Source organism: Asterias rubens, chromosome 12 (genome assembly GCF_902459465.1).
Source record: "Asterias rubens chromosome 12, eAstRub1.3, whole genome shotgun sequence".
NCBI lineage: Eukaryota > Metazoa > Echinodermata > Asteroidea > Forcipulatida > Asteriidae > Asterias > Asterias rubens.
In genome coordinates this window covers 7,067,187-7,093,843 of record NC_047073.1, presented here as the reverse complement: position 1 = coordinate 7,093,843, position 26,657 = coordinate 7,067,187, and the positions used below count along the sequence as shown (strand labels likewise).

The following is a 26,657-nucleotide window of genomic DNA, read 5'->3' as shown; positions in this document are numbered from 1 at the left end:
AAATCCCCCCCCCCCCCCCCCATTTTTAACAGCTTTCTGCTAGAGGTGGGGTGTTATTTTAGCTGGCTTAATTCAGAAACTAAACCATAGCAGAAATTACAGATGTGAAATTACAGATGTGAACAAGATAGTACACCTACTCTTATAAAAAAAAAATAGTGCAGGACTACAACTGTACTATTAATAATCGTAAATAAAAAATACCTGCTTTAAGAGAACGGAAAAGGTAAAGTAAAAATCACGTCAATAACTGGCCAGTTTCCCCCATGCTTTGGTGAGAGTAATTTACCGTCGTTTAATTTGGCCGGTACGACGGTTATCAACATATTGCAACAGTTTGTTGATATACTCAGGCGGATGGGTATATGCAGGGTGACTTTAATTGGTCAAGAAAACTAGTTCCGGAAGTTAAAGTCTATAAAACACTGGGTCCAGCAACTGAATAGCGCAGGTCTTCATTGAAACCGCTGAATTGAAAAGGTAAGTCATTTCTTTTGGTTATAATTGTTTTGTATTTTACATTATATAGGCCTAAACATAAAGTTTTTTGTGTGAAAAGTGATTCACATTTTCCACACATACAACTAAGACTCGGATGTTTGCATGGTGGACATACAACAAACATAACAAATAAAAAAAAAGCTGAGTTACTCTTTTTGACTTTTGAATGTTGATGCATGATCTTACTTAAACAGTTGTATATGATAATAATTTCTAAAATTACTTTTTAAATAGGCTGAGACAACTTTATAAGACAAAGATTTTTCGCTGCTTAAAGGCAGTGGACACTATTGGTAATCACTCAAAATAATTATTAGCATAAAACCTTTCTTGGTGACCAGTAATGAGGAGAGGTTGATGGTATAAAACATTGTGAGAAATGGCTCCCTCTGAAGTGCCATAGTTTTCGAGAGAGAAGTAATTTTCCACGAATTTGATTTCGAAATCAACTATCTAAACGCACACAACTTCGTGTGACAAGGGTATTTTTTCTTTCATTATTATCTCGGAAGTTCGATGACCGATTAAGCTCAAACTTTCACAGGTTTGTTATTTTATGCATATGTTGAGATACAACAAGTGAGAAGACTGGTCTTTGACAGTTACCAATAGTGTCCACTGCCTTTAACTGCATTATTAATCCTTCTTGCAGGCGGAACTTTAACTCTGACCTTAAGTACGTAAACTGCGTCAACCATGGTATTTGTGATAGTGTTGAAACAGTTTTGTTTCGTAATCAGTTTCTTAAATGTGATGACCTTGATACTTTCGGTCGGCTACTCAGATCGTTCTGACAATCCCTTTGTTTCATACTTTGTCAAGATGGTATGGGGGTCGTCCGAGAGTGTCAGGGTTATCCTGTTTCTTTATTTACGTGTTTATGTCCAGTATACTGTATATTAATTTGATGTAATTTTTATAAATATTTTCATCTTCTAAATTTTTTTAGGTTTTGAGGAAATAAATAAATAAATAAATACAACATTATTACACAAGTGGAAAAATGCCATATTCAGTTATTCTGGTGGGTTCCTTACAATAACAAAGACAAAGAAATTACCTGATACTGATGTCATGTCGAAGGTCAGAAACAATGTTGACAGGAGCTCATCCATATTCGGCTAAGAAATCATGCCGGACACATTACTGATGTCCTAGAAGGAAAGGTTAAGGATACAGCGTCAGCTATTATAAAGACTTTAAAATTAAACTTATGAAGAAAGTGCTATCCCTAGAAAAAAGCGGAAAGATTGGACGCATAAAAAGCGACGTAAACTGAATGAACAATGGAAAACGTTGCGATCGGGGAGGGGGGGGGGTGCGACTAAAAAAAAAGAATGATTTTGGCACATGAAACACCACACGATGTATGAGTAGCCAGTGCAACTAGTAAAAGTTACAGCCCACTTGAATCTCGATAACAACTTGCTCTTAAATATGGTACAATGTAAAATAATGAATAGAGACAGAAAGTGGCATACTGACGAGTGCCATTGTGTTTACACGACGACAAGTTTGCAATTTAAAAGTTCGGCATATTATTGCAAGTAAGGTAATAAAATTTAATGATTGTTTTTAGGTTTGGTTGTAGTTTTGAATTGGTTTCTGGCTATGACAAATTAACCATGGTTGAAATGACCATGGTTGAATACCAACCTTCATATTATAAGAGCACAACACATGGCAATAAAACTGACAGCAGTTGTCTGTTTTTTTTTTGGTTTTTTTTTCTTTGCTAAAATAAATCCGGGAAATTTATATTAAGTACTAATATAAGTGCAGAGTCAGTATTTCTAAAGTTTTTCTTTCTTCTTCTAATTGTTTAGTGCTTCCCAAATCGTACTGTGGCGCAATAAGCTGCCAATCCAGCCAGGAACACCGGGCCGAACCCCTTCTCTTTTTGATATTATGTGCATTGGGTCATTTTACGTGCGTTACACAACACACGGGACCAACGGTTTTAAGTCCCATCCGAAGGACGAAGCAATGGTTAAGTGTCACGACTGGGACTCGAACCCAAGTTCTGCTGATTAGAAACACCAGAGTTTGAATTCGGTACTCTTATCCACTCGGCCACGACACTTCCAGAATACAGCGTAATATTATATCACAGGCTACTATACAAAGTTTTTCTGTTGTGGGAATTACCTTGGGACCACAGCACCCCAAACAGACCTAACTGTGGGTTAACAGTGCCCTCCGGCTAGTTCGGATGTTTAACATTATGCAACTGGTTATTAGCTACAACGTTTATTATGGCCATTGTTTTGAAAACGATTCTACTTTGTTTACTTTTGTTTACTTTTCTTTTTTCAAAGAAGCATTACATTACAGAAACTCATTCTAGAAGCAGCCATGAACCGGCCAGTGATGTTCTTGATATCAGCGTTGGTCTTAGGTAAGAGTATGATACCAACTTTGTTTTTATCCGATTTCGGGATTCGTTTTGCCTCACTATTTTCACTGACGGCATTGAAATAAGAGGAAACAGTCATTTTTTTGTCAGTTAATTGTCATGGCCCCTTTATAAAGGATTTATAAAACCCAACCGTAGAAAAGTGGGTTTCATTCATTTCATTCATTCATTCATTCAATGGTTTATTAAATTCTATTCAATTCGCTGCCAGCAGCAGAATTACATGAACAGTTACATAGTTAAATAATTTGGAGTAAAACATTACATTACTATTTAAAATTGCCTAAATCTTACACAGAAAACTGAGAGGGACAAGTACTGTACACTCCTAAAGGGAGGAGAACAGTTACTTAAAATTAATTAATTAAACATATGAGTAAAACATTACAATCAAAATTAAAATGGCGAATAAACTATTACACTCTAAAACGGAGATTATTTAGAAAATGGGAGGGATTTAAAGTCAATCCAAAGGACCGCAGTCAGGGACCGATCCACTTCATGCACCAAAATAAAACAGTGGAACTGAAAAAATAAAATGTTTGCCCCTAAATCAAGGATGGACCGGTCTCCAACTGCAATCCCCCAGACCAATCTTTTAATAAAAGCATGGCAAGAATATATACAACACAAACATCAACCTCCAAAAGATTTCATGTAGGGAGTAACAAAAACAAATGCAAACAAAACAAATACCAGGCCAAATTGAAGTAAACAAAAATAAAAAGCTGATTAAGACAATCATTTAAAATCAAACATGGCACGAAAACATAAATAGATACAAAATAAACTGGATATGCTGAGCAGGCAATGGGAAATATCAATAAAAATAACGAAACACAACTGAGAGAAAAAAAAAGGTTTGGTGACTATCATTCCACTTCTTAGTCATGTACATAAGAGGGCTTGTTTGGCATCGCTTGGTGTTGCAGATGGGTAGAGAGAATTTATTTTGATTTCTAAGATTCATATGGTGGACACCCTTTCTTTTTTTTTTCTATTTTTTTTTTTGGGTGGAAGCCAACTACTTAACTTGTCTGATGAAACGAGCGATTGAAAGAAATCCTTACACAGCTGTTCTCTTCTTTCTGACAAAGTATTGAGATTACACTTGACAAGAGCATTTTCATAGCTCAAGTACTCTCTGCCCATCATTATCTTACAGGCTCTACGTTGGATTTTTTCTAGCATGGCACTTTCCCTAGAAGTGAGGCCTGGGTGCCAAGCAGGGGCAGCATACTCAGTAATGGGTCTGACATAACCTTTAAAGATGGTATTGAGGTCAAATAATGGCATTTTGAAATATTTTAATGTCTTCATGAGATGGAGTCGGCCATTTGCTTTCTTAAGAATGTCTTTGACGTGAGTATCCCATTTCAAGTTCTTGGTCACTTGCAGTCCGAGGATCTTGACGGTTTCAACTTGTTGAAGTGGGACACCATTGATAGTGAGTGGAAGTTGTGCTGGGGGGTTCCTAGCAAAAGTGACTTCCATAGAAGCACACTTACTAGCATTCAGTTTCATGTTATTGTTGTTAACCCACTCATCAAGATTATCAAGTTCATGCTGCATTCTCGATGGAGTGTTACGATTGCTTTGCCCAACCAGTGTTAGGTCATCGACATACTTCAGCGCTGTAGTCTGGGTGTTGTTTGCTGCATCGTTGACAAGTGCTAGGAATGCAAGGGGGCCAAGACATGTTCCTTGCGGGACTCCACCATTGAGTGTTTTCAAGTCGCTGGTTTCCCCATGGTATCGGACACACTGATCTCTAGAGCTCAGAAAACTAGCTATCCATGTTATTATTGAAGGGCGAGCACCTAGTTCAACGAGCTTGTTGACAAGTAGTGTGTGGTCAACACGGTCAAATGCTTTGCTGAAGTCTGTTATGACAACTGTGCTAACGTTGCTTGGGTGGTCACCGTTTTTATGAAGTGTGTCCAACAACTTTACCAGGTAGTGTGATGTTGATGCTCCTTTGCGATTTCCGTATTGGTTCGGATCTATCTTACTCTGAATGTCATCCAGTAACCAGGTAGCGACAAAGCCTTCCGCAACCTTAGCGAAATGGTCGGTCATTGATATGGGTCTTAGTTTGTCCCAGGTAGCTGGTTTGGTTTTGGGTACTGGGACTACGATAGCTTTCTTCCATTGGTGCGGGACAACTCCATCCTTGTAAGACTGATTAAATATATCTGTCAGGGGATCGCTAAGTTCACAGGCAAACTCTCGTACTATTCTGGCAGAGATGCCATCTGGTCCACTAGATTTCCCCAACTTTATCTTCTTGAGTGCTGCATAGACCTGGTAGTTGTGTACCAAAGGGACCGGAAGAGGGTCAGGGCAGTACGCAGCTAATTCGGAGGTGGAGAGTGGCTTGAGGTGGTTAGATACGGAGCAAAACTGGTCGTTGATGCTACCTGCCACGTCTTTATGGTTACCTGCATTAACACCTGGAGGAGGGTTGATGGTCGTATCTTTCTTGTCCATGGTCATGATTTTGATGTGTTTGTACCATTCAGCTGGATTAGATTTCTTGTGTTGCTGTACTCGATTCTTGTAGTAGTGTTCCTTGTTTTGTTTAATTGCTCGGCGTACCTTATTACGAAGCTGTTTCCATTTTGAAGCGCGGTGTTCGGTGTGGAATAGTTGCGGTCTTTGGAGGATGAGGCTTTTTGTGTATGCAGTTATCCATGGTTTATCCTTTGAGTGGACCTTGATTGTCTTTGTCGGGAAGTTAGTGTTAATTATGGCCTCCTGCAGAATAGCATAAAATGCTGTGCATTTATCTGTAGCACTTGATTTGCTGTAAACCTCCTCCCAGTCACGTTTAGCAATCCATGAACCAAAGTCACGGATTGATGAGTCCTTCATGGGTCGGACGACTCGGGAGAATGTTGTGTTACCAGAAGGTCTTTGTTTTGGAGTCCAGAGAACAGTCGAGTGATCACTTGCTCCAAGTGGAGAGCAGGTAGCCGGGGTATGATAATGCTTGAAAACATTTGTAATTATCTTATCGAGAACTACTCCATTGCGAGTCTGGTCCTTGACCACTTGGTTAAATTCAGTTCCTGAGCATAGTTCTCTTAAATCAAGTCGGTTAGTAACCTAAAATAGTGATACCTGCGTGGGGATGGTGTAAATGGATGAAGTCAATACCATCCAATATATGATCCATTGCGATACCTACGAAATGTGGACCTGAGGACTATTTCACAAAGAACTATGATTCGTAGTTGCTAAGTAAAGTGTGATGTCACAATACAAATCAGTATGGTATAACTGACATTTTGTCTTGCGATTAATTTGATTGCTTTGTGAAATCGAGCACAGCTGGAAAGGGTCTGGGTACTTTTTGTAGGACACAAAACACAATGTCCACAGATTTACGTTAAACTTACAGTTTGAAGATAATGATAGTAGAAAACTTGCCTGTAAATATTACTTGCTGAGGTGCTGTATTTTTTTTAGTAATGAGTAAAACGTATTTCCATGGCATTGTTGTACTAAATTCTCAAAAACTACAGCACCTCAGCAACTAATATTTAAAGGTAAATTGTCTACTATCATTATCCTTTAAGAGCTGGTTGTGTTTAGGTTTGCTTCAACTACTCAGTGTTAAAGGAAGTTTAAAATGAATAAAGCAAATCAAACATGTGGAAACATGCGGGTTTTTTTTTGTAGCCCATGTGGTTTGAAATATTTGTTGTTTAAGTGGCATATTTTGGCAAACAATGAGACGATAAACAAGTTTACTTCACATTCCTTGCCAGGCTACGTCTTTAAGACCAATGCAAATGCAAAGGAATTTCTCATCTCCAATGAGTCGTTCATGAAATTGGAAGAGGGGGAGATGGACCAGTATTTGGTGGAGAGAGCCACTGCCACAATGTCAGATAGTCAAATTGCAGCTTTCTTGGATAGGCACAATAAACTGCGAGGAGAAACTGTGCCAGCAGCCTCCAACATGAACTATTTGGTAACTAAAGTAATTTTAATTAAGAAGGTGGCAGGCCAATCCTACTTATTCATTTAAATTGTTTTGAAATGTTTCAAAACTTCTGTGTGCTTTCATTGATGTTGACTTGTGTTTTAAGACATTTAATATTATTTTTTAAGACGACTGTTATTGCGTTTTCAGACAACTAATAATAGTTTAATAGTTGGTTTGCTCTAGAATTGCAAAGGTCGTGGGTTCAAGTCCCACCCGAGTAATATGCCTGTGATTTTTTCTTCACAGAACTCAGGAAAGTAAACAGTGCTATAACACACATAATTTTGGGGTAAAACCACAATGAATATATGTTTAGCGACATTTCCTAACTGGCGATGGCCCAACTTTTTCTGCGTAAGGTCTATGCCCTTTGATTAGGGGCTCCAAATGCTCCCTTTTAAACTTACTTGTGTACACGGTTGGTCTTTACCCCATAGGTATGGGACCCACAGTTAGCAGCCATGGCACAGGAGTGGTCCGAAGGGTGTAAATATGCTCATGGCAACCCAACGAACATCAGTCCATGGACATCCATTGGCCAGAACCTCTACATTGAAGCTCCCGGCTCCCCGTCGAATCCGGTGTTAGGATCAGGTCCTGTGCAGGCATGGTATAATGAGGATAAGTTCTATACGTATAGCAACGATACGTGCAAGCCCAAAGAGATGTGCGGACATTACACACAGGTAAAATATTCAAACCATTACTCATTCAAACAATTGTTCTTGCAGCGTTTCATTCAGGATTGCTTTTAGGGATTGGTGGTGATAACAAAAAAGGCACTCGTCTGTGACAATCTACTCATACGCGCTTACACGATTGTACTTTAGTATCCTATTTCTAACAGTCCTCTTTGTAATCATGGTGCAATATTTGGGTTTTTGCCTCCCTTATAATGGTCTGAATCAACATCAAAGAGTTTGTTCAATCAATAACACAACTTCCAACCCACAAGCCACCTGGAAGCCATGGTCTGTCGATAAAATGGTTGACATCATTCCTGGAGCGTATTAATTATCCTCAGTCTAAGAGATTTGTTTACAACTAGACATAAGAATTTGTTTGATAACAAATTCGAGGTGTTCGGATTTCTGGCCTGAATTAACGAGCCATCACTTTTTAAGTTTAGTTGACTGGGGAGATAGTGAGCTATGCTGTGTGTTATTGTGAAAACAAAGTGAATAGCTATTAAATAACCTTTTTTCTAAGCGTTTTTTAGAACTTCCAGTTTAGACAGGTGAAAAGGTCAATACAAGGTCATCAACATATTCTTTTTTGTGAAGTATGTGGAGCCCTTTCATATGGTGTCTATTGTCGAGATGGCTTGTGTAGTTAAGGAAATATGAATTTATGAATATTGACGACTGTAGAAGAGACTAGATTTAACTGAAGGGAAGGATTAAGTGACAAAACGCTTTGAGCAGAAACTATACAGGAAGTTGCAGCACACTTGGGGTTTGTATAGGTGTAACACGTTGTACGTTGTACATACGGTTTTAGTGCTGTACCAATGGGGATAATACGCAGGTGCGCTTAAACGACTGGAAATAAAGGTCAAACAGGGGTCATGTCAATGCAAAAGTTTGAGCACGGTCAACAATTTGCAAACTGATGCAAACATTGTGAAAATATGACGAGCAGTTGTTGAGATAGGAATGTTTGAAATTTTGTTAAACCTGAAGACCGCAAGGTCAAATTGGGTTCGCAGTTGTGGGTGACCTTTTGGATGAAGTTTTGGTCGTAAAAAAGCGTTGGTTAGATGAAACGTAATGACGTCACCATTCCAAAAAAGTTGCGGTGCCGTCTACTCACCGAGGTTGATGTTCATGAGAAGTTTCAAGTTCATACAAGTTTCAGTTTTTCTCAAAATTGGCGGAGAACGTTCAGGCAGAAGAAGACGGAGAAATGAAGGTTTGTCATATTAAACTTCAGCTTCCGGTTTGACAGGATTTAAAGGTCAAATGGGGTCACACTTTGTGCAAAACATATAGAATTGCCAGAGAGCTCAAAATTGATGTAATGATTATTAATGTACCACGTTTCATTAATAAGATTCACAATTTTGTATGTACAAACTTATACTTCCGGGTTCGACCGGAAATGAAGGTCAAATGAGGTCACACATTGTAAACATTTGTAGAATCGTCGAAGGGCCTTAAAATTAAGTTATTATATTAATACACAAAATAATATTATTCAGATACGATTTTTTATAAAACAAACTACTACTTCCGGTTTCGACCGGAAGTAAAGGTCAAATGGGGTCACACCCTGTGTAAGATTTGTTTAATACTTCATGACCTTTCATATGGTGTAAAGATCACGTATGTAGCATATCTGATTCTGGAGATATGAGTATTTTAATAAAAAACTTCAATTTAATATAATGACGTCATCGATGACGTCATCATTCCAAATTTTGTTCTTTGTCATATACACGCTTTGGTCTAAGTACGTGGTAAGTTTCAAGTCCGTACATGCTGTATTTTTTGAGATAGCAAAATAATTTTTTTTTCGACCTCGTGTACCATTTTCGTTGTGACGTAGCTATGACGTCACACATTATATTTTTAGAATGCTCTTGAGTTTAAAAAAATTTTATGCATTGGACATTTTTTCATATTTTTATTCACTTAGGCTCTAGAGCCCAAAATAACATGATTTGTTACTTTAACTTCCGGTTTCGACCGGAAGTAAAGGTCAAATGGGGTCACGTTGTGCACCGCATTTGTAGATCTTTATAAGAGGTTTTATGTAAAAAAAGAATCTTGAACGTAGCTCTTTTGGTTTTGAAGATATGATTTTTCTAATTATTTAAGGTTTATTTCACGTTTATTTAACGTAATGACGTCATCAATGACGTCACCATTCCAAAAAAGTTGCGGTGCCGTCTACTCACCGAGGTTGATGTTCATGAGAAGTTTCAAGTTCATACAAGTTTCAGTTTTTCTCAAAATTGGCGGAGAACGTTCAGGCAGAAGAAGAAGACGGAGAAAAAAAAAAAAAAAAAAAAAAAAAAAAAACTTAACAATAACAATAGGTTTTCGGCTAAAAGCCGAACACCTAATTACTGTTTAGGAGGCCGGACATTGATATAACTTTTAGTCAAATAATCCGTGGTATTATGTGGCTAGTTCTCAATAGGGAGCTTGGAGTTTTGGAATTTTTTTAGAAAACATAATTTGTTTACAAAGGAGACACTCGTTCGATGCACTCTAAAAATATGTCAGTAAAAACAACACTTTATATTAGTCATTATGAGACATGATTTTGATGTAAGTTAGTCAAAATCATGCTCATATGACTATTTAGTGTAGGTTTACTAATAAACTGCGCCAATAAAGTATCTAAACTATTACAAATGGTCAGATATATCGGAACCTGAAATAGTATGCCAAAAAATAATTATTCATTTCGAGTCACCGTTAAATTCTGCACATTTTGACACATCTTGTGTTGCGCTACGAAGTTGTTTGGTGGATTTACGGGCACTTGAGTGGCTTAAGGTCGAATTTCAAAAGTTGCAAAAGCCCCTATTCAAGCTAAATCGTTGTATTGTGACGAGTAAGATCAGCGTTTCTTTTGCCCGCCTTTTATAAATGATTTTTTTGGGTCGCGTGTTGGATAAATCGTTTGCGATGAACATCAGCAATAGTTGTCAGTAACCAAGCAAAGGGGTCAAAGATGGGAGGCATACAACAATGGTAAGCAAGGAAAGGTGTTTCAAGATAAAATGGCTCAAAATTACCAAACAGGAAAGAGGACGGATCGTTGGTTTGATAGAAGCCGGTACGTCGATGCAAGCTGCAGCTCATCAGGTAACAACGTCACCAGAGACGGTCAGTAAATGGTGGAATCGCTACCAAGCTCAGGGAAATGTGGACGATCTGCCAAGGAGTGGCCGTCCGAGGGTGACTTCTGCAGCAGAAGAAAGTGAACAAGTCCATCAAGCCTGACACCACTCTTGAGGGATTGCGACGCATCCTGATCGGTAAATGGCAGGGGATTGACCAGGGACAGATCAGAGGTCTCATTGAGAGTATGAGAAGACGACTCCTTGGCGTTAAGGACAGTGTGATGGAGGACACACCAAGAATGGAGGACAGGATATCAGCAGTTTTAAAGTTAAATATACGGCAATTAATTTCATGGTCATATAAACGAAACGAGTTTGTGTCTTTTGTCTTGATTTTGTCTGAGTGTGATGCTTATGTGAGTTCCCTTCTGGAATTGGGGTGAATAGGGGCTTTTGCAACTTTTGAAATTCGACCTTAAGCCACTCAAGTGTCCATAAATCCACCAAACAACATCGTAGCGCAACACAAGATAAGTCAAAATGTGCAGAAATTAACGGTGAATAGAAACGAACAATTAATTTTTTGTATACTATTTCAGGTTCCGACAAATCTTACCATTTGTAAGTGTTTAGATACTTTATTGGCGCAGTTTATATACTTTAGAGTGTGGCTTCACCTTTTGTTAATGACAATTAGTAGCTCGACATACATATTAAATTTCGTCATCATTCAATCAGTTCAGTCACGTGATTGGTTGACAATATAGCGCGCCTCCAAGAGACTGCTTCGGGTAAACGAAAATTACCAAACGTGTCTGGTACCTTTAAGTCCTCCAAATGGAAATGTGCAACCTCTTCAATGTTTATATTTTGCACCTTGTTTGATCCAAATCCAACATTACGTTTTGCAGGTAACCTGGGCAACATCTAAAGCTGTTGGTTGTGGGATGGCTTTCTGCCCAATGACAACAGGCGGTGTAACTTGGAAGAACGCGTGGTTGGTCACCTGTAATTATGGTCCAGCGTAAGTTATACAGTCATTTAGGAAAACAATGAAATCTAAAAATAAAAAAATATATAAACAAATAACAAGCCCGACATAGTCCTACAGGGGTTTAAAAAAAAAAAGGTTAATAAAATACAATTACAGAAATTGTTATGAAATGAATGTTAATTATGCTTCGAATTCAAAGTTCCATACAAGTTCGGTTGCCATAATATTCCTTTTGATCTTAATTGTTAGCACCAAAACTTACTTGGTAACAAGCAATGGAGACTTTTTTTTTATAGTAAAAACCATTGGGAGAAACGGCTCCCTCTGAAATTAGTTTTGAGAAAGAGGTATTTCTCACTCAAATATTAAAAGAATTCAGACCGGAAGCCTTTTTTGAGGCATCTGAAGGCACACAAACTTGTGCAACAAGGGTGTTTTTCTTTTATTGTTCTCTTGCAACTTCGGTGACCAATTGAGTCAAAATTTTCACAGATTTGTTGTTTTATGCATATGTTGGGATACACCAGGTGAGAATACTGGTCGTTGACATTACCAATGATGTCTAGTGCCTTTAACTCACTATTATTATCAAATGTCCACATTATCTAACTCGGTTTTCACGACAGTCATTGTTGTTTTGTTTGTCACAACTCAGTGGAAATTGGGGAGGCGTGCCCTTTCTATCAGGTACACCCTGCACCCAGTGCACCAGTGGAATAGGCCAGTGCTACAACAACCTTTGCAGTAAGAATTCCTTAATATTTATGTTTCTCTACCCTTGGGTTTTCTACGCTTGTTTGTCTATGTAAATAATTCATATCCATTTCTGGTTTTTACCCATACACCGATGTGTGTTAACACTGTATACTCAGTACTTCCCCGAGTTCTTTAAACAAATATGCACAGGCATTTCACTCGGGTGGGGTTGGAACCCACGACCTTTACAATTCAAGAGCAGGGAACCGTTCCTACCGAATTTTGTTTTTTCGTAGCTTATGTATATGCTGCTCAACTTTAAGAACAATTAACATATATTATTGACACTTACTGCCGTCGGTAATACTAATAGGGAACGCTCTTTATACTAAGCTTTTTTTTTCTTTTTTTCTTGTTTTTCTTTTTTTTTTAAATTCCAGTTAATGGTTTGTTCGAAAGTTTCCCATCAGTTACCTTGATGTTATTGTCATTATTATATGCATTTTTGTGAGGTCAAAGTCCAATTTGCCCCAAAAGAACAATTATTTGTATTACACAGATCGTAAACCCATTCACTTCAATAATTCCTTTACTATACAGGGTTGTGTGCAACGCATTCGGGGAGCTGTGGTGAGTTTTTCTTTATTGAAACTTTGTTTTAAGATTAGCGTAATTGCCTCTCAAAACTTATTTGTTTTTTACCCCATTACTGTCCTAATAGATTTCATGTTAATTAAGCCAACGATGTAATTTGTATTGTCTTAATTGTGTATGTTTTTGTGCTCGAGTTACTTATTCAAAATGTAATCGCACAATACTGACAGCATCTGACAGCAGCTGAAATGGGCTTCGCTATTAAGACAAAAATAGGAACTTTACTTTACTTGGCCAGATGTGTCCCTGGTTTTTGTGCTATCTGTTTGGGAACTTTTTGTATGTCGCAATTTCCCGAGTAGATTAAAGGTAAAACTCTTCAATCTGTTCAGATATAAAGCAACAGTAGCGCTTTTAAACATTGGAGTATTAATTGTTTATTTATTCATAGAATGTAAACAGGTTTGCCTCAACGGTGGTGTACTTGATGCCCAAAAATGCTCCTGCTCGTGCGCTGATGGTTTTCACGGAACCGACTGTAGTAGTGAGTACATTATCACCAAAATGATGTGTAGCGTTCTCCACGCATTTTAGTAAGAAAGCCTAAATCAGCGTTCTCCACGCATTTTAGTAAGAAAGCCTAAATCAAAGCAACAATTAAAACACAAATTTCAACGTAGTCAAACATGTCAGATTTTGCGACAGTCATACAATACTCATGAGTTTGGTGCAGTATTTAACTATCATACGATAAAACCAACCTCAAAGATCCCCTGATTAGTATTTTCAAAATCTGGCTTGGAGAAATCAAAATACTCGCCAATGGCAACATTTAGTGGAACCGTTCTATACTACTCCGGAAAGTCATTTTAGAGTCATGTTTGGGCAATTAGACTGCCCGTTTGCGAACAGTCTAGCCAACAATGGTTTGATATCGACACAATCTAAAACAAAGAGAGAGCTAGCAATGGCTTTTCAAATTTTCCCGTTTAAGTTCCACAATCTAAACACCCTTCAGTTTAAGTTACGGTTTAAGTTTAAAAAATGCCACTGGGATCAAAGAATCTTTGCTTTCTCCTGTCTATGTTTTCAGAGGAGTGTACAGACTACCATAACAACTGTGGAGCCAACCCCGGCTGGCCCAAGAGCTGGTGTGATGCTGACCATTCTTACGTGTTGACCAACTGCCCAGCAATGTGTGACCTGTGTACCCGAGCACGTATGTTATAAAAAATTATATAACACCCAAGCAGATCCTTGCCATTTGATTGGAGGATTGTCCGTCACGTGATAGAAAATAAAAGTACCATTGCACGCTGAGTCACTCGCCGTGCTTTTTCGTTCCATCCGAAAAGTACCATTGCACGCTGGCACGCTGCCAGCGTGCAATGGTACTTTTCGGATGGAACGAAAAAGCTGAGTAAAAACATCACTGCGTGCGCGTGTCTTTGGTAACGCAGCGCAGGTGTTACTGCAAGAAGGCATAGTAAAATTACTAGCATTCGGCTTCTACAGTTGAAATTGTTTGTTTTGAAAGTTGTTTCTTTCAATCAAAATGACAAAGTTCTACTTGGATGTTATATAAAACAAATAATGAATGTTTTTCATTCGTGCAATGGTGCGAATATGTTCATTCGTTGAAAGCTGGAATGTTCCATTCAACTCGGCTCCGCCTCGTTGAATAGAACATTCCATCTTTCAACTCATGAACATATTCGCACCATTGCACTCATAAACATTCATTATGTGTATACTATTACACACTCCGACCTTTTGAGAAAGAAGTGCTTATTTCAAATATTAATTGAAATTAATGTGTTGATCTTTGAAAAAAATTACGCACCAGTTTTGCCTGCCTCTTCCTTTCAGACCTAGATATATTATACGGTTAGCCAAGCTGAAAAAAAAACAGTTCCAACGAAATACATAGATGAAGTTGATTTGTCAGCCAACCGATTCAATGTTGTAACATAACTGCAAGTTTGGTAGTTCAATTATTTCCAATTGACAATAGCGGGGTAATTCGAATCAAACTTTGTCTGTGAACGACATGTTGAAGGAGAGTATTTGGGGGAACATTATTCTAGGCTATAGTCGAAATTTTCAAACAGTCCGCGGGAACTGTCTCTAGTAACAAATGATCTTTATAAAGAAAATATTATTTTGAAAAACAAGTAGGCCTTTAATTCAAGTTTCTCCATCTACTTCCAGCTTGTTTGTTGCCGTGTAGCTCAAAGGGTGGGGTTCTGGACAGTGAGAAGTGCGTCTGCAACTGCAAAGAAGGATTTCAAGGAGCTGATTGTAGTAGTAAGTATTTATAGAGAAAAGCTTGGAAACAATCCTGACCGAAAATTTGAAATCATAAATGACAGCTTCATACTTAGTTTTTCGACTCCTGCATTTGAAATTTGGCCAATATGACACCATTTTGAACCCCTTAAAAACCTGTTATTTTGTTTTGTGTATTTTATGAAGTCATATTGGATAGTCTTTATTTGAGAAAATTTAAGCTGGACATTTTTACTTCACTCCTAATTAATTTACATTTTACTCTCTCCTTTCAACGTCACTACACCAATATACAGTATTCAATATGCATTTGGTTTTGTAAAATTGTTTACTAAAATTTCTATTTTACTTTTTTCTCGTTACCAGCCTGTGCAAAAGATTGCCAAAATGGCGGCGTATTAAATCAAGAAGAGTGTTCCTGCAAATGCCCTCCTGGTTTCAATGGAGCAAATTGTGAAAGTAGGTCTTAATCCCGGGGAAGATATATATTTAATTAAACAGTGATGAGTCTGAAGTACAGCAGTAACGCCACATTAATAATATTAGTGGCTTCTTATAATTATAGCGAGCACATCCGACACTCAGTGCGCTGTAATATTATATGCAGTATTTCCTGCAAGGTATGTGGGACTACGTTTCAACTATGAGATCTACTTACTTTGCATTATGGTTTACATGGTGCTGTGCCGCAATATGCTGCCAATTCAAAACAGCAACACCGGGGCGATCCCCGTCTGTTTCGTTAAGTGCACTGGGTTCTTTTACGTGCGTTACACAAAAACGGTACCAACAGCTTTACGTCCAATCCGATGGACGAAGCAATAGCTAAGTGCCATTGCAATAACTTTTCAAATGAAATCAAAATTGTAAAATGTAGCAAAAACTAAAAGTACTTACATAGTCTCAGGTGGTGGTCCTTGAAGAATTTGAACTTATTTCTTAGTGAATGAATATGCTGGTCTTAACACAATAATATTGCCATACTTGTTCCAAGTGCATGGAGTGACTATTCCGATGGTATCTAACTGAAATGTAGAAGTTTGTTTTGGATTTGTTTAGCAGGCTTAAAATTATTATCCAATAAATTTTCAAAGTTTTGATCACACAAATGCCAAACTGAGGGGTTCCGAAGGACGAGGCTAATCGGCCAAACTTGCGCATCACTGAAATAAACGATTAATATAAGGCAATGCCACAATTTACTGTTATCATGCTGCCACTATTTTGGTCATGTTCCCTGTATCATATAATGGATGCTAATATTCATTGTGCAAAAAGGAAACATACCATTTCGCCCTCAAGCCTAGATTTGGTTACATTCACTTGAACGGGAGAAAATCAACACGGCCGCACCGTGATAAAGGTCTATTCTCAATACATTGAAAATGCTTAATGTGGGCGTTGGTTTTCTGTTTACCTCTGGATTCAAAATCAACATTAATTGTGTTTCATGACGAGAGTCATGAGCTCTTCCCGACGAGGCCGAAATCACTCGCTTGTTGGGTAACCAGACACTTCGACTAAGTTCTGCAAAAGGATAAATCTGCACATGTTCACACATTATCACAGTACATGTATAGCTACAACACCTGCTTCTGCAGCATGCAATGGTTGGTTCTAAGGGGTGCTGGGCAAACAATTTACCATGAAAACTTTGAAGTGATAATCAAAAATGTTAGTGTAGATAGTTATTGAGGGGAAGTTGGCTTTTAAGTTTCGAGAATGACATTGGCTTTTAAAAACACTTTGCTTCATTGTTTGTATTTTCAGAGGTGTGTGAAGACACACATGAATATTGTGGAGCCAACCCCGGCTGGCCAAAGAGCTGGTGTGATGCTGACCATTCTTACGTATTGACCAACTGCCCAGCAATGTGTGAACTGTGTACCCGAGCACGTATGTTATAAAGAAAGAACGCTCAACATACATTCCGCTTGTTTTCTAAGCCACAATCATAAGTGCACTTTTTGTAACAAGGATACCAGAAGATATAAGTACTGAATCATTCTTTGCAGATCTTTTACTCAACGAACTCACTCACTTGTTATTCATCATTGATGCAGCGATTGTTAAATCATACATCATTGAGGTAACTAAACAACAGTGGTTCCCAAACAACAGTGGTTTCGTTTCTAAAAACGGACATTCCAAATATACTAAGAGAAAACAACATACAAAAAATCGCTGTTGTACCAATGTTGCCTGCTTCATCCATTCCGATCTACATTAGCCAAGCTGAAACAATTTAAGTGAAGTCTATAAACGAAACTATTTTCAGCCAAATACTGTTCAAAGTTTTAACTTTTGAAACACCATTAAGTAATTTGATGAAAGACTTGTTAACGGAATATTTCGAATCTGATTGTATTTGAATAAAAAGAAACATTTAATTATAATGTTCCCCTAAAAGTAAGCTTCTCCATCTACTTCCAGCTTGTTTAATCCCGTGTAACTCTAAGGGTGGGACGCTGGACATGGAGAAATGTGTCTGCAACTGCAATAAAGGGTTTGAAGGAGCTGATTGTGGAAGTAAGTATTTATATAGAACAGACCACAAAGTTAAAGAAGAAGAAAAACACTTGAGAACAATTTACTTAATATCATTGTTTCAGTGGGTTTTGTTGTAACGTGAAAACTACCAAGGTCAAGCGAAGGCATACTTTTTTCTTTTTTTATTCCTTACTTTGATGTTTGCTCAATGGAACTTTGTAATCCCTAAAGAAAAAAATTGTTTTCTTTTGGGGCGACTTTTTCACAAAAGAAATTAATGGTGCATTATGGGGAAAACTTAAGACGGACATTTTTACTGAACTCATAAATGATTTACTTTTCCCCTCGAGGACGTCACATTACCCAAATACTGTATTCGATTCGTGTTTTGTCTGAAGTAATGTTTCTAATTTTAGACTGATTCTTTTTTGTGCTTTCTTCTCGTCACCAGCCTGTACAAAGGTGTGCAAAAATGGCGGTGTGTTGAACAACCAAGACTGTGTGTGCAAGTGCGCTGACGGGTATACTGGAGACGAGTGTGGCAGTAAGTAAATATCTCGAAAGACACATTATGCGTAACATGTGTACCACTGTATGGGATTTGAGGCATTGCAGGGTGAAGTATCAAAATATATTTGGTTTGCGGTAACGCCATGTGTGTGTCTATACTTGCCATGTAAAGTTTTGTTCTCAGAGACTGTCTTGCTATAAGTTCTACTATAATACCGCGGAGTGGATTTTTCGAGAGACTTCTAAGTTCTGAAAAGAACTGCCCTGCTTCTTAGTTACTACCCCTGAGCGGAAGGCAGAACATCGATCATAACATATTTTCCAAGAGCATTGATTATGTAGATATTCTATGCAAAACACAAAGATAATATTTACCATACCGAACAAGATAATTAGACCAGATGCAATACAAAATTACGGTCCTGTTATATAATGCCCTCCTATCCACTAAACAACAAAGGATTTTACCATTACAATCGATACCGGATACGTGTGTTGAGTAAATTTGATATAAACTTTAGATAAAAGAATCACAATACTTCTATGTCTCGAGTATTAATGAATTCCGCTTTCTTAATTCAGAATAAAAATGGAAGTTCGAAAAGTTTGCTGGGTTTTTCTATTGACCTCGAATCGAAATCAACACCAATGTGTTTCCTGACTAGAATCCCCAGCTCTTCCCGACAAAGATAAATGCACTTGCTTGTCGGGTTCAGACAGTTTGACAATGCAAAATAATAAATATAATAATAAATATAACTTATATATAGCGCCCTAATCATAGACATGCTCTAGGGCGCTGGACATGGAAATAGTTGCACTGCCTTTAATTCTTCTATAGTTTACAATGGTTGGTTCTTGTGGGTGCTGGGCAATACTGGGGGGAAAAACAGATTAATCCTGAAAAACTTTGAAGAGTGATAAAACTTGTCAGAGTAGATATATGTAAATGGAGGATTAAAGTTTTAAAGTTTCGAGAATAACAATGAGTTTCAAAAACACTTTGCTTAATTTTTTTTTTCAGAGGTGTGTGAAGACACACATGTGTACTGTGGAGGCAACCCCGGCTGGCCCAAGAGCTGGTGTGATGCTGACCATTCTTACGTGTTGACCAACTGCCCAGCAATGTGTGACCTGTGTACCCGAGCACGTAATGCTATACATTTTTCACAAGGCATTTGCACGAGACTCGAAGTGTGACATCAGATGCTCAGGATATGAAGTGTGACGTCAGTTGTTTAAGGGAATTCCCTAGCCTGAACATCTGATGTCACACTTCGAGGCTCGTGAATAACGCCAGAGAGAGGCCTCTAGCCTAGGCCAATCCCCGTCCATCTTCACCTTTCACCTAGATCCATATGCATAAGACCACAAGGAATTGTTGCAGCTGCCAACATGTCACACCTCTTGGTGACAGTGCAGGCACTTTTGTCAGTCCTGGCAAATCTGGATTGTTGTTGTCTTTCTGTTGTCCTCAGTCGTGTAGTACTTTGTCTTCTCTTTTACTGCCTGTCCTCCTTTCTTGTATCTTGATGTATCCCCCTTTTTACTGCTTTCCAATCCAGATATATATATTTATATATTTAATGTTTTTAAGAGTTTTATCCTTTACATATAAATTATTTGTATTTTTGTATTTTTATGTGAATTGCCAAATAAATAATAATACTAATAATGTCACCAGACCAATCAAAACACATACATAGAAAGCCTACGTCACTGCACGTTTATCCAATGAAATCGTTGTGTCCAATGAAATTTCTGGTTCTGAAAATCAAGTACCTGTCTTTGCGGATAAAGAGGGGACCAGTCTAGGCTTTTCCCACTGATGAAAGTAAAATCTAAATTGCAAATAATTTTTAAAACACTTGAACACTGAGGGCGCACTTGGATTTCATTCAATATTGTTACGGTACCGCGACTCAAAACATATATTAAATACATCTCTCCCCCTAAAAGTAAGTTTTTCCATCTACTTTCAGCTTGTTTGTTGCCGTGTAGCTCAAAGGGTGGGATTCTGGACAGTGAGAAGTGCGTCTGCAACTGCAATGAAGGGTTTCAAGGAGCTGATTGTAGTAGTAAGTACTTTTATAGTAGGCTTACATCAGTCAAAATAATTTAAACTAAGATATTTTGAACGTTTGCTTCAATTTATCATTGTTTTTAAGGAGAGTTTATATTCCGAATCAAAAATAAAGTGAAAGCATCGTTTTTTAGTTATTGAATCCTGCCTTTGAAAATTTGTTCTCTAAACAAAACCCTATTTTTTAACAAGTTTTCACAGTACATGTAATAATAAATGGTGTTTACGTGGAAACTTTAACGGATAATTTTTTTTACCGAACTCCTATAAAAAGATTGACTTTCTCCGGTGTCTGAACGTTACGTCATCAAAATACTGTAATTGATTTGTACATGTATTTGTCTTTAATAATTTTAGACTGATTCTATTTTGTGTTTTCTTCTCTTCACCAGCCTGTGTAAAGGTGTGTAAAAATGGCGGTGTCTTGAATCAACAAGAGTGTTCGTGCCAATGCGGTCCTGGTTTCACAGGAGTAGACTGTGGCGGTAAGTAAATATGTCTTTCAAGATAAAATTGAATCAACAGTGATGGCGAACAACACTTGAATATTAATGGTAACTTCCAAAATGTAATCAACAAAGTACAGTTACGAAAGTATGCTCTCACATTCGGTACCTTCTGGAGACCAAGGCAGAAACAAAAAGGGGAAATAAAAGGGCTTCATAGTGAAATGCTAAAGACCGGGTGCTCCATAAGAAGTTTTGTTTACAAATTACATGGGGAAATCTTAAGTACAGGAACAATGGAAAGAGCAAAAAATGTCTCCACATGGATGCATATTTATAATTAAATCTGATTAGTGTGTTTGTTGAATTGCCCTCCTATCCACCGACTAAAACTATTTACCTTAACACCGAGTTGTTGTGTTAAGCAACTCTTTTTGAGAAATACTAGGGATTATAAAAACCAAGATACTTGCATGTCTGAAGTAAATCTTTTCCTCCGTAGCTTTTGTTTGTTTGTTTTTTGTTTTGGGGTGGGTTTTTTTTTTTGGGGGGGAAGGCTTTTTATCTCAGTGCAAAATCCACACACAGTGTGTTTCCTGAAAAGAATCCTCAACACTTCCGGACGAAGACCAAATCACTCGACTGTAGAGTAACCATACAATTTGACGTTACAATTTGAAAAATAATAGCAGTGGACCATTGCAATTTGAGTTCAGCTGCACTACCTGGGGTGGATTTCACAAGAGTTAGGACTCTTCCTAGGAGATATCAAAAATGTATAGCTAGTCCTAAGACACGACGAGTAACTATTCCAAACTCGAGATAAGACGAGTCTTTCATTCTTATGCGCTCACGGGCAAACAAAATAACGATAAAAACTTTGAAGAGAGACACCAAGTGTAGACATAGATAGATGAGAAATGGGCTTTTAAGTTTTTTAAGAATGTCAAGGAGTTTCAAAGACTCTTTATTCAATTTATTTGTATTTTAGAGGTGTGTGAAGACACACATGAATACTGTGGAGCCAACCCCGGCTGGCCAAAGAGCTGGTGTGATGCTGACCATTCTTACGTTTTGACAAACTGCCCAGCAATGTGCGACCTTTGTGTTCCAGCCTGTAAGTCACTTAATATTTAGTTTTAACCATAACATTTTCACTTAAAATCGTTAAGGTTTCATTACCACTCCCTATAAACATTTTCTAACATTATTAAGTGGTAACATAGATTTTTGCCACTGCTTTAGCCGAACAATGTTTTAAAGGTCTAGAAGACAACCAAGTAAATCATCATAGCTCCGACAGTGCTGGCAAGTTAAACAGTTCTAGATGTAGTAAAACGTAAGAGCTGAAAAACATAAGCATATAGAGCTCGACTATATTTTTAAGTTCACGATCATTTTGCTAAAACAGTGTTGTCTGAAGTTAATTTTACATGATATTGTTTTATTTGCAGCTGCAAGAGAGATGCTTATGGCTAAAAACATCATGAAAAAATTCAAGTAGACAGCGAATCACAGATGCCGAGGGCTGAGCCAAGACTGTAATACTTCTAACCAATATCTGGTTTGGAACTTTAATATAACATCGTATACGAATTTTTAAAAAGTAACGTTAACTAGCAATATTGATGAATTCTGTGTAGGGTGGTGGTTTCACTGTTTTCAATCAAAATGTCATAAGAATTTTGCCTAATGTTAATCACGAGGTACATGTATTTATATTATGTTTAGTGCATTTGTTTATGTATACAATGTAGTGAATTATGGTTCTGTGAGTGTTCCTATGGGGATGAGCCTCTCATAAGGGGTTGACTTTTTTTTCCACAGAGGAAATTGTTTATTCAAACTTAAAACTTTAAAGGAGGTAATTCCGATACTGTCACTTTTTTTCACTAGGATCATAAGGATGATTTTTCAAATTATTGTGCTTCAAACGATTACTTCAAGACTATTCAAACACAAAAACGGTACCTAATTAATCCAAAAGGTGACGAACGTCGATAAGTTATTGATAAGTAAGTGTAATACTTTAGAGAGACATTAAGCGTAGAGATAGAGTTAGCATACATCCATGAGCATCACAATAAAACAGATTGAGAGTCTCCCGTTATCTGACGCCAACCAATTTAATTCAATTTAACTTTACTGAACTAAAGTCAAAGACATCTGTCTAAAATGTAATCCAATGCAATACAACACTGTACATTAAAACTTGATTTGTCACTGCATGAGAAATTTCTTTGTCCTTTCTTGTTTCCATAAAAATACACCAATATAAAAAAAAATATTTAAAAAAACGTTAGAAAGGGGTTAATTGGTACAAAATAGAAAAAGTAGGCCTACATAGAAGGAACAAAATAAAGTACCCAAGAGAAAGATAGGGGGACATATACTGGAAGAATTACACTTTGGCCCTTTTCGAACCAATGGCTTCTGCTTTTGATTCGGCTCATCAGGCTAGCTTTGGCCTGCGGTTGTTTTGAAAATAATTGCGCGTGATTCAGACCAGAAAACGGAGCCTGAGGCCGAATCCAAAGCCGAAGCAGTGGTTTCGAAAGCGGCCTATACAAGAACAATAGTAAAAGGGTTTAATAACCACATACTAAGTCTATTTTCGCTTGTAATAATCTCGTAGGTCTATTGTTTGATTTTGTTGAACGACATTCTTTGAGAAGTGTTTCGTCCTCGAGGAGGTTACGGCGTAGGGTTTCCGGATAGGCTATTTAAACAAGCACGTGATACAACAAAGTTTTGGCTTTTATTGGCGTGTACAAAATATTGCAGTCAACGACGTGGAATACAACAATAACAATGACTAAGTTCAAGCACCGGGAACCAAATTTGTGACTTAAAAACTCTCAAAGCAAACCTTAGTGAAGGCAGAAAGCATTATGAGCAATTGGTAATCAATGGTGGATACAACATCGCTGATAACGCCGTCCATCAGCATCAGCACCATCATTACAACGTTGACGATTCCAAGCCCGACGAAGGCTAGGTCGTAACTTCGTGTGAGGTCGTAAAACAACCCTGCAAAGAGATAATACGCAAGAAGAAATGAAGTTCTCTTAAAAATCAAAACAAAAACAAAAACACCAATGGCATTGCAACTTAATCACACATATTTTTACGATGGTAGTAAACCTTACCTGCTGCAATACTTCCGCTGATTTCTCCGAGCCCGTAGAGGCAGTTACCTAAAATATAAGAATCAACGAGAATACTTTCGTCGTACATTTATTTCACCACTAACGCCATTAGAATGTTTAGAAGTCCAATGGCGCTACCGTTGACACAAGCCAAAAACATCAGGACCTGCCATAAAAAAAACAAAAAAATATGTCCTTTTGATCAAACGCCAATTTAAACAACACGAAAGATTAGAATTATCTTATTGTCCGCAATACAAACACATAGAAATTTAGCTTTCATTGGTATAATATATGAATAAAACAACTGTAATGGATTGTTTACAAATTTACACAAAGACAGTAATATCACTTACCACATAATTATCTTGGGCAAATGAATCCATGTGCAATACAGCTGAGTTTATATAACACACTGAAGCACAAAGAACCAAAATGCACTGTTGATATTGTAGCCCTGCAGAGGAATATGAATAAGTCTGCCAACAAGGTTTCCAACACCACCTCCAGTAGATAACAGAGCTGCTGCAGAGAGAGTTATACCTCTTGATACTGCATGAGGTACAAGAAATACCATCCAAGCAGCAGCAGATATGCCTTGTATGAAATTAATAACAATTTGAAGAAGTAACATTGGTTTCTCAGCAAGGACGTTCAAGGAAAGCCAGGAAGCAACTTCCTTCAGCCGATTACGAAAGCCAGGTTCATTCTTGTAATTTGATACTCAATTTCTGTCTGTTGTATTTAACTTTGAATACTTCTGGACGTGTTGATCAAATAATTTGGTGGATGCAAGGGCCACTACAGCAGAGGACAGACAATCCAACTGAGTTGCGGCAACAGTTTTCTTTAGTTTAGATTTTGGTATTTGGGAGAACCCGGCTTGTGCCAGGCCGTCTGTGGTCGTTAGCGGATTCGCCAGCGACAATTGACGGCAAGGGACGATGTATGGCGGCAAATTAAAAATTGCATATAACAGCAACGTAGCTTGCCGTACCCCCCCCCCCCCCCTATTCGTCATAGTGCGAGCCTTTCAATAGTTTGAACCAGTTAGCAATAGAGCCAGGATCGGGTAAATGTTCCACTTGATCCAGTTTTTAGGACGTTTAAGAACTGATACTCACCTGTTGTTATTCCCAATGTGATTGTTAACTGGAAGATGTTCCAAGTGAACGCACTGGCAAGGTATCCAACAAAAAGCAAGGTCCCTCCAGTCATTACACACACCCGGCTGCCATATCGCTTTGCAAGATTCCCAGTGATCGGTGCTGTAATCATAGTACGTTTAGAAAGGAAACGAGTCAAATGAAGTATTAAAACTTTTTATTGTCAACACGGAAAAAACACAAACCAAGTTCTTTAAGACAACTCAACGTAAAATCAATGGTAGTGTTTTGTATTTCGAGCACTGGTACAGTAATTCACAACTTCAAAATAAACAAATATTCTAGTATTGTTTGCGTTTATAAAACATAATGTTCTTCCTCAAATTAAACACTTAATTGATAACACCAAAATGGGGTAATTCTAACCTTAAGTTTAACACTGGCTCTTTCACCAGTACACTTCCTAGGATTGTTATGAGTGACTTACCAATGATAACACCAATACTATTTGACATGCCGATTACAGTCCCCAGTTCAGCTGCGCTGCACTCAAGAGAATCCATCATGGGGATGAATAAAACACCAAACGATTTAAGAGATCCCATCTCCAAGAAAATGATCATATTATGTAAACCCTATCCTTATCCAAGAAGACCAATAGTGTTACGCGAGTTGGTCCGATTTCTTTTTGGCTAACATTCAATAGTGGAGGGGTGTATTTAACATGACAATAGACCATTGTTAAGGGCATTTGCTGTTGTCCATTGTGGTCCTATACTGAAGGAATCCCTCTTTACAATTTGTTGACCCCAAGAAATACTATTAACTTATAAGACATCCGGCGAACCATTTTATTTTATTTACCCATCTCCCAAGCACTAGGTGTACATGTACATTATGATCTCGTACTGATATTTCCACTGCTAAGTTTTTAACCTTAATGCAAACCGAAAGTGCGTTACTAGAGATAGCACAACCACACGGCGTGTTACGGAGATATTTAAGCCGCCCCACTAGGTTTGCTGCTAATGAGTATTCTCTAAGGCAGCAGTAATTCAGGCATTGGGATTCTTTTGGCGGGTAAAGCCATGGTTCAAATGAGTATGTTCGGCGTTCCCGTAGTTATGTATAACCGCAGAAAATTTGAGTTTTTTTATTTTAATGTTTTCTTTAATAATTAATCTATTTAAAGGGTCTATGTAACTTTTGTAGGACAAAAAACACAATGTCCACAGATATGGGCGGCCAAAAGGGCCAAAACTAATAAATTTATAAACTAAAGGACAAAACAATAATCAAAGAAAGAAGTTGTTGGGTGTGAAAAGCCCTCCATAAACTGGTTATTACTGTTATGGGTTGATGCAGGTTTGATTTTGATATTCAGCTGCAGCTACAACACAATAAATCAAATATTTGTGGATTTCAATTTGTTTCTATGATGTCTAAAGGCCCTACAGTAATTGATCATGCATGCACATTCACAAACCAAATCAAATCAGGATACAAACACGGTTGTATTCGTTTTAAATTATTTATTTATATTATCCAAATTTATTTATTATAAATTATTTATATGTTGTATATATTCTGTAC

At 37.7% G+C, this 26,657-nt stretch overlaps 2 protein-coding genes across 4 annotated transcripts; one reads left to right on the top strand and one right to left on the bottom strand.

The window, feature by feature from the left end:
• The first annotated feature begins 457 nt into the window (after positions 1-457).
• Positions 458-22,930, top strand: LOC117297947 (multiple epidermal growth factor-like domains protein 10). Its single transcript, XM_033781137.1, has 19 exons — positions 458-480; positions 2,820-2,899; positions 6,691-6,896; positions 7,349-7,597; positions 11,619-11,731; positions 12,357-12,445; positions 12,998-13,027; positions 13,443-13,535; positions 14,085-14,210; positions 15,203-15,298; positions 15,647-15,739; positions 17,051-17,176; positions 17,714-17,809; positions 18,222-18,314; positions 19,305-19,430; positions 20,263-20,358; positions 20,756-20,848; positions 21,801-21,926; positions 22,264-22,930. The coding sequence occupies exons 2-19, from the start codon at positions 2,857-2,859 to the stop codon at positions 22,311-22,313; spliced, it is 1,944 nt and encodes a 647-aa protein (XP_033637028.1). The 5' UTR covers positions 458-480; positions 2,820-2,856; the 3' UTR covers positions 22,314-22,930.
• A 210-nt stretch (positions 22,931-23,140) lies between these two features.
• On the bottom strand, positions 23,141-26,267 carry LOC117297948 (tetracycline resistance protein, class H-like). Of its 3 annotated transcripts, XR_004519928.1 has the most exons (5): positions 25,552-26,267; positions 25,083-25,226; positions 24,315-24,415; positions 23,959-24,124; positions 23,141-23,839 (listed from the first exon to the last, which is right to left on the bottom strand). XR_004519928.1 is itself a non-coding variant. In XM_033781138.1 (4 exons), the coding sequence occupies exons 1-4, from the start codon at positions 25,685-25,687 to the stop codon at positions 23,658-23,660; spliced, it is 510 nt and encodes a 169-aa protein (XP_033637029.1). In that variant the 5' UTR covers positions 25,688-26,267; the 3' UTR covers positions 23,141-23,657. The 3 variants fall into 3 exon arrangements, 2 of the variants coding, with proteins under 2 accessions (XP_033637029.1, XP_033637030.1); XM_033781138.1 differs by lacking the exon at positions 24,315-24,415 and having other exon boundaries at positions 23,959-24,006; XM_033781139.1 differs by lacking the exons at positions 23,141-23,839; positions 23,959-24,124 and having other exon boundaries at positions 24,140-24,555.
• Between the last annotated feature and the right edge of the window lie 390 nt (positions 26,268-26,657).

Bases quoted from the DNA above. Each gene is read 5' to 3' on its own strand.
- LOC117297947 (XM_033781137.1), top strand. From the start codon at position 2,857: ATGAACCGGCCAGTGATGTTCTTGATATCAGCGTTGGTCTTAG. The intron at 7,598-11,618 runs GTAAAATATTCA...TACGTTTTGCAG, and splicing joins TGTGCGGACATTACACACAG to GTAACCTGGGCAACATCTAA. The intron at 13,028-13,442 runs GTGAGTTTTTCT...ATTTATTCATAG, and splicing joins AACGCATTCGGGGAGCTGTG to AATGTAAACAGGTTTGCCTC.
- LOC117297948 (XM_033781138.1), bottom strand. From the start codon at position 25,687: ATGATCATTTTCTTGGAGATGGGATCTCTTAAATCGTTTGGTGTTTTA. The intron at 25,227-25,551 runs GTAAGTCACTCA...CTATGATTACAG, and splicing joins TAGTATTGGTGTTATCATTG to CACCGATCACTGGGAATCTT. The intron at 24,007-25,082 runs GTGAGTATCAGT...CTTATATTTTAG, and splicing joins CACATTGGGAATAACAACAG to GTAACTGCCTCTACGGGCTC.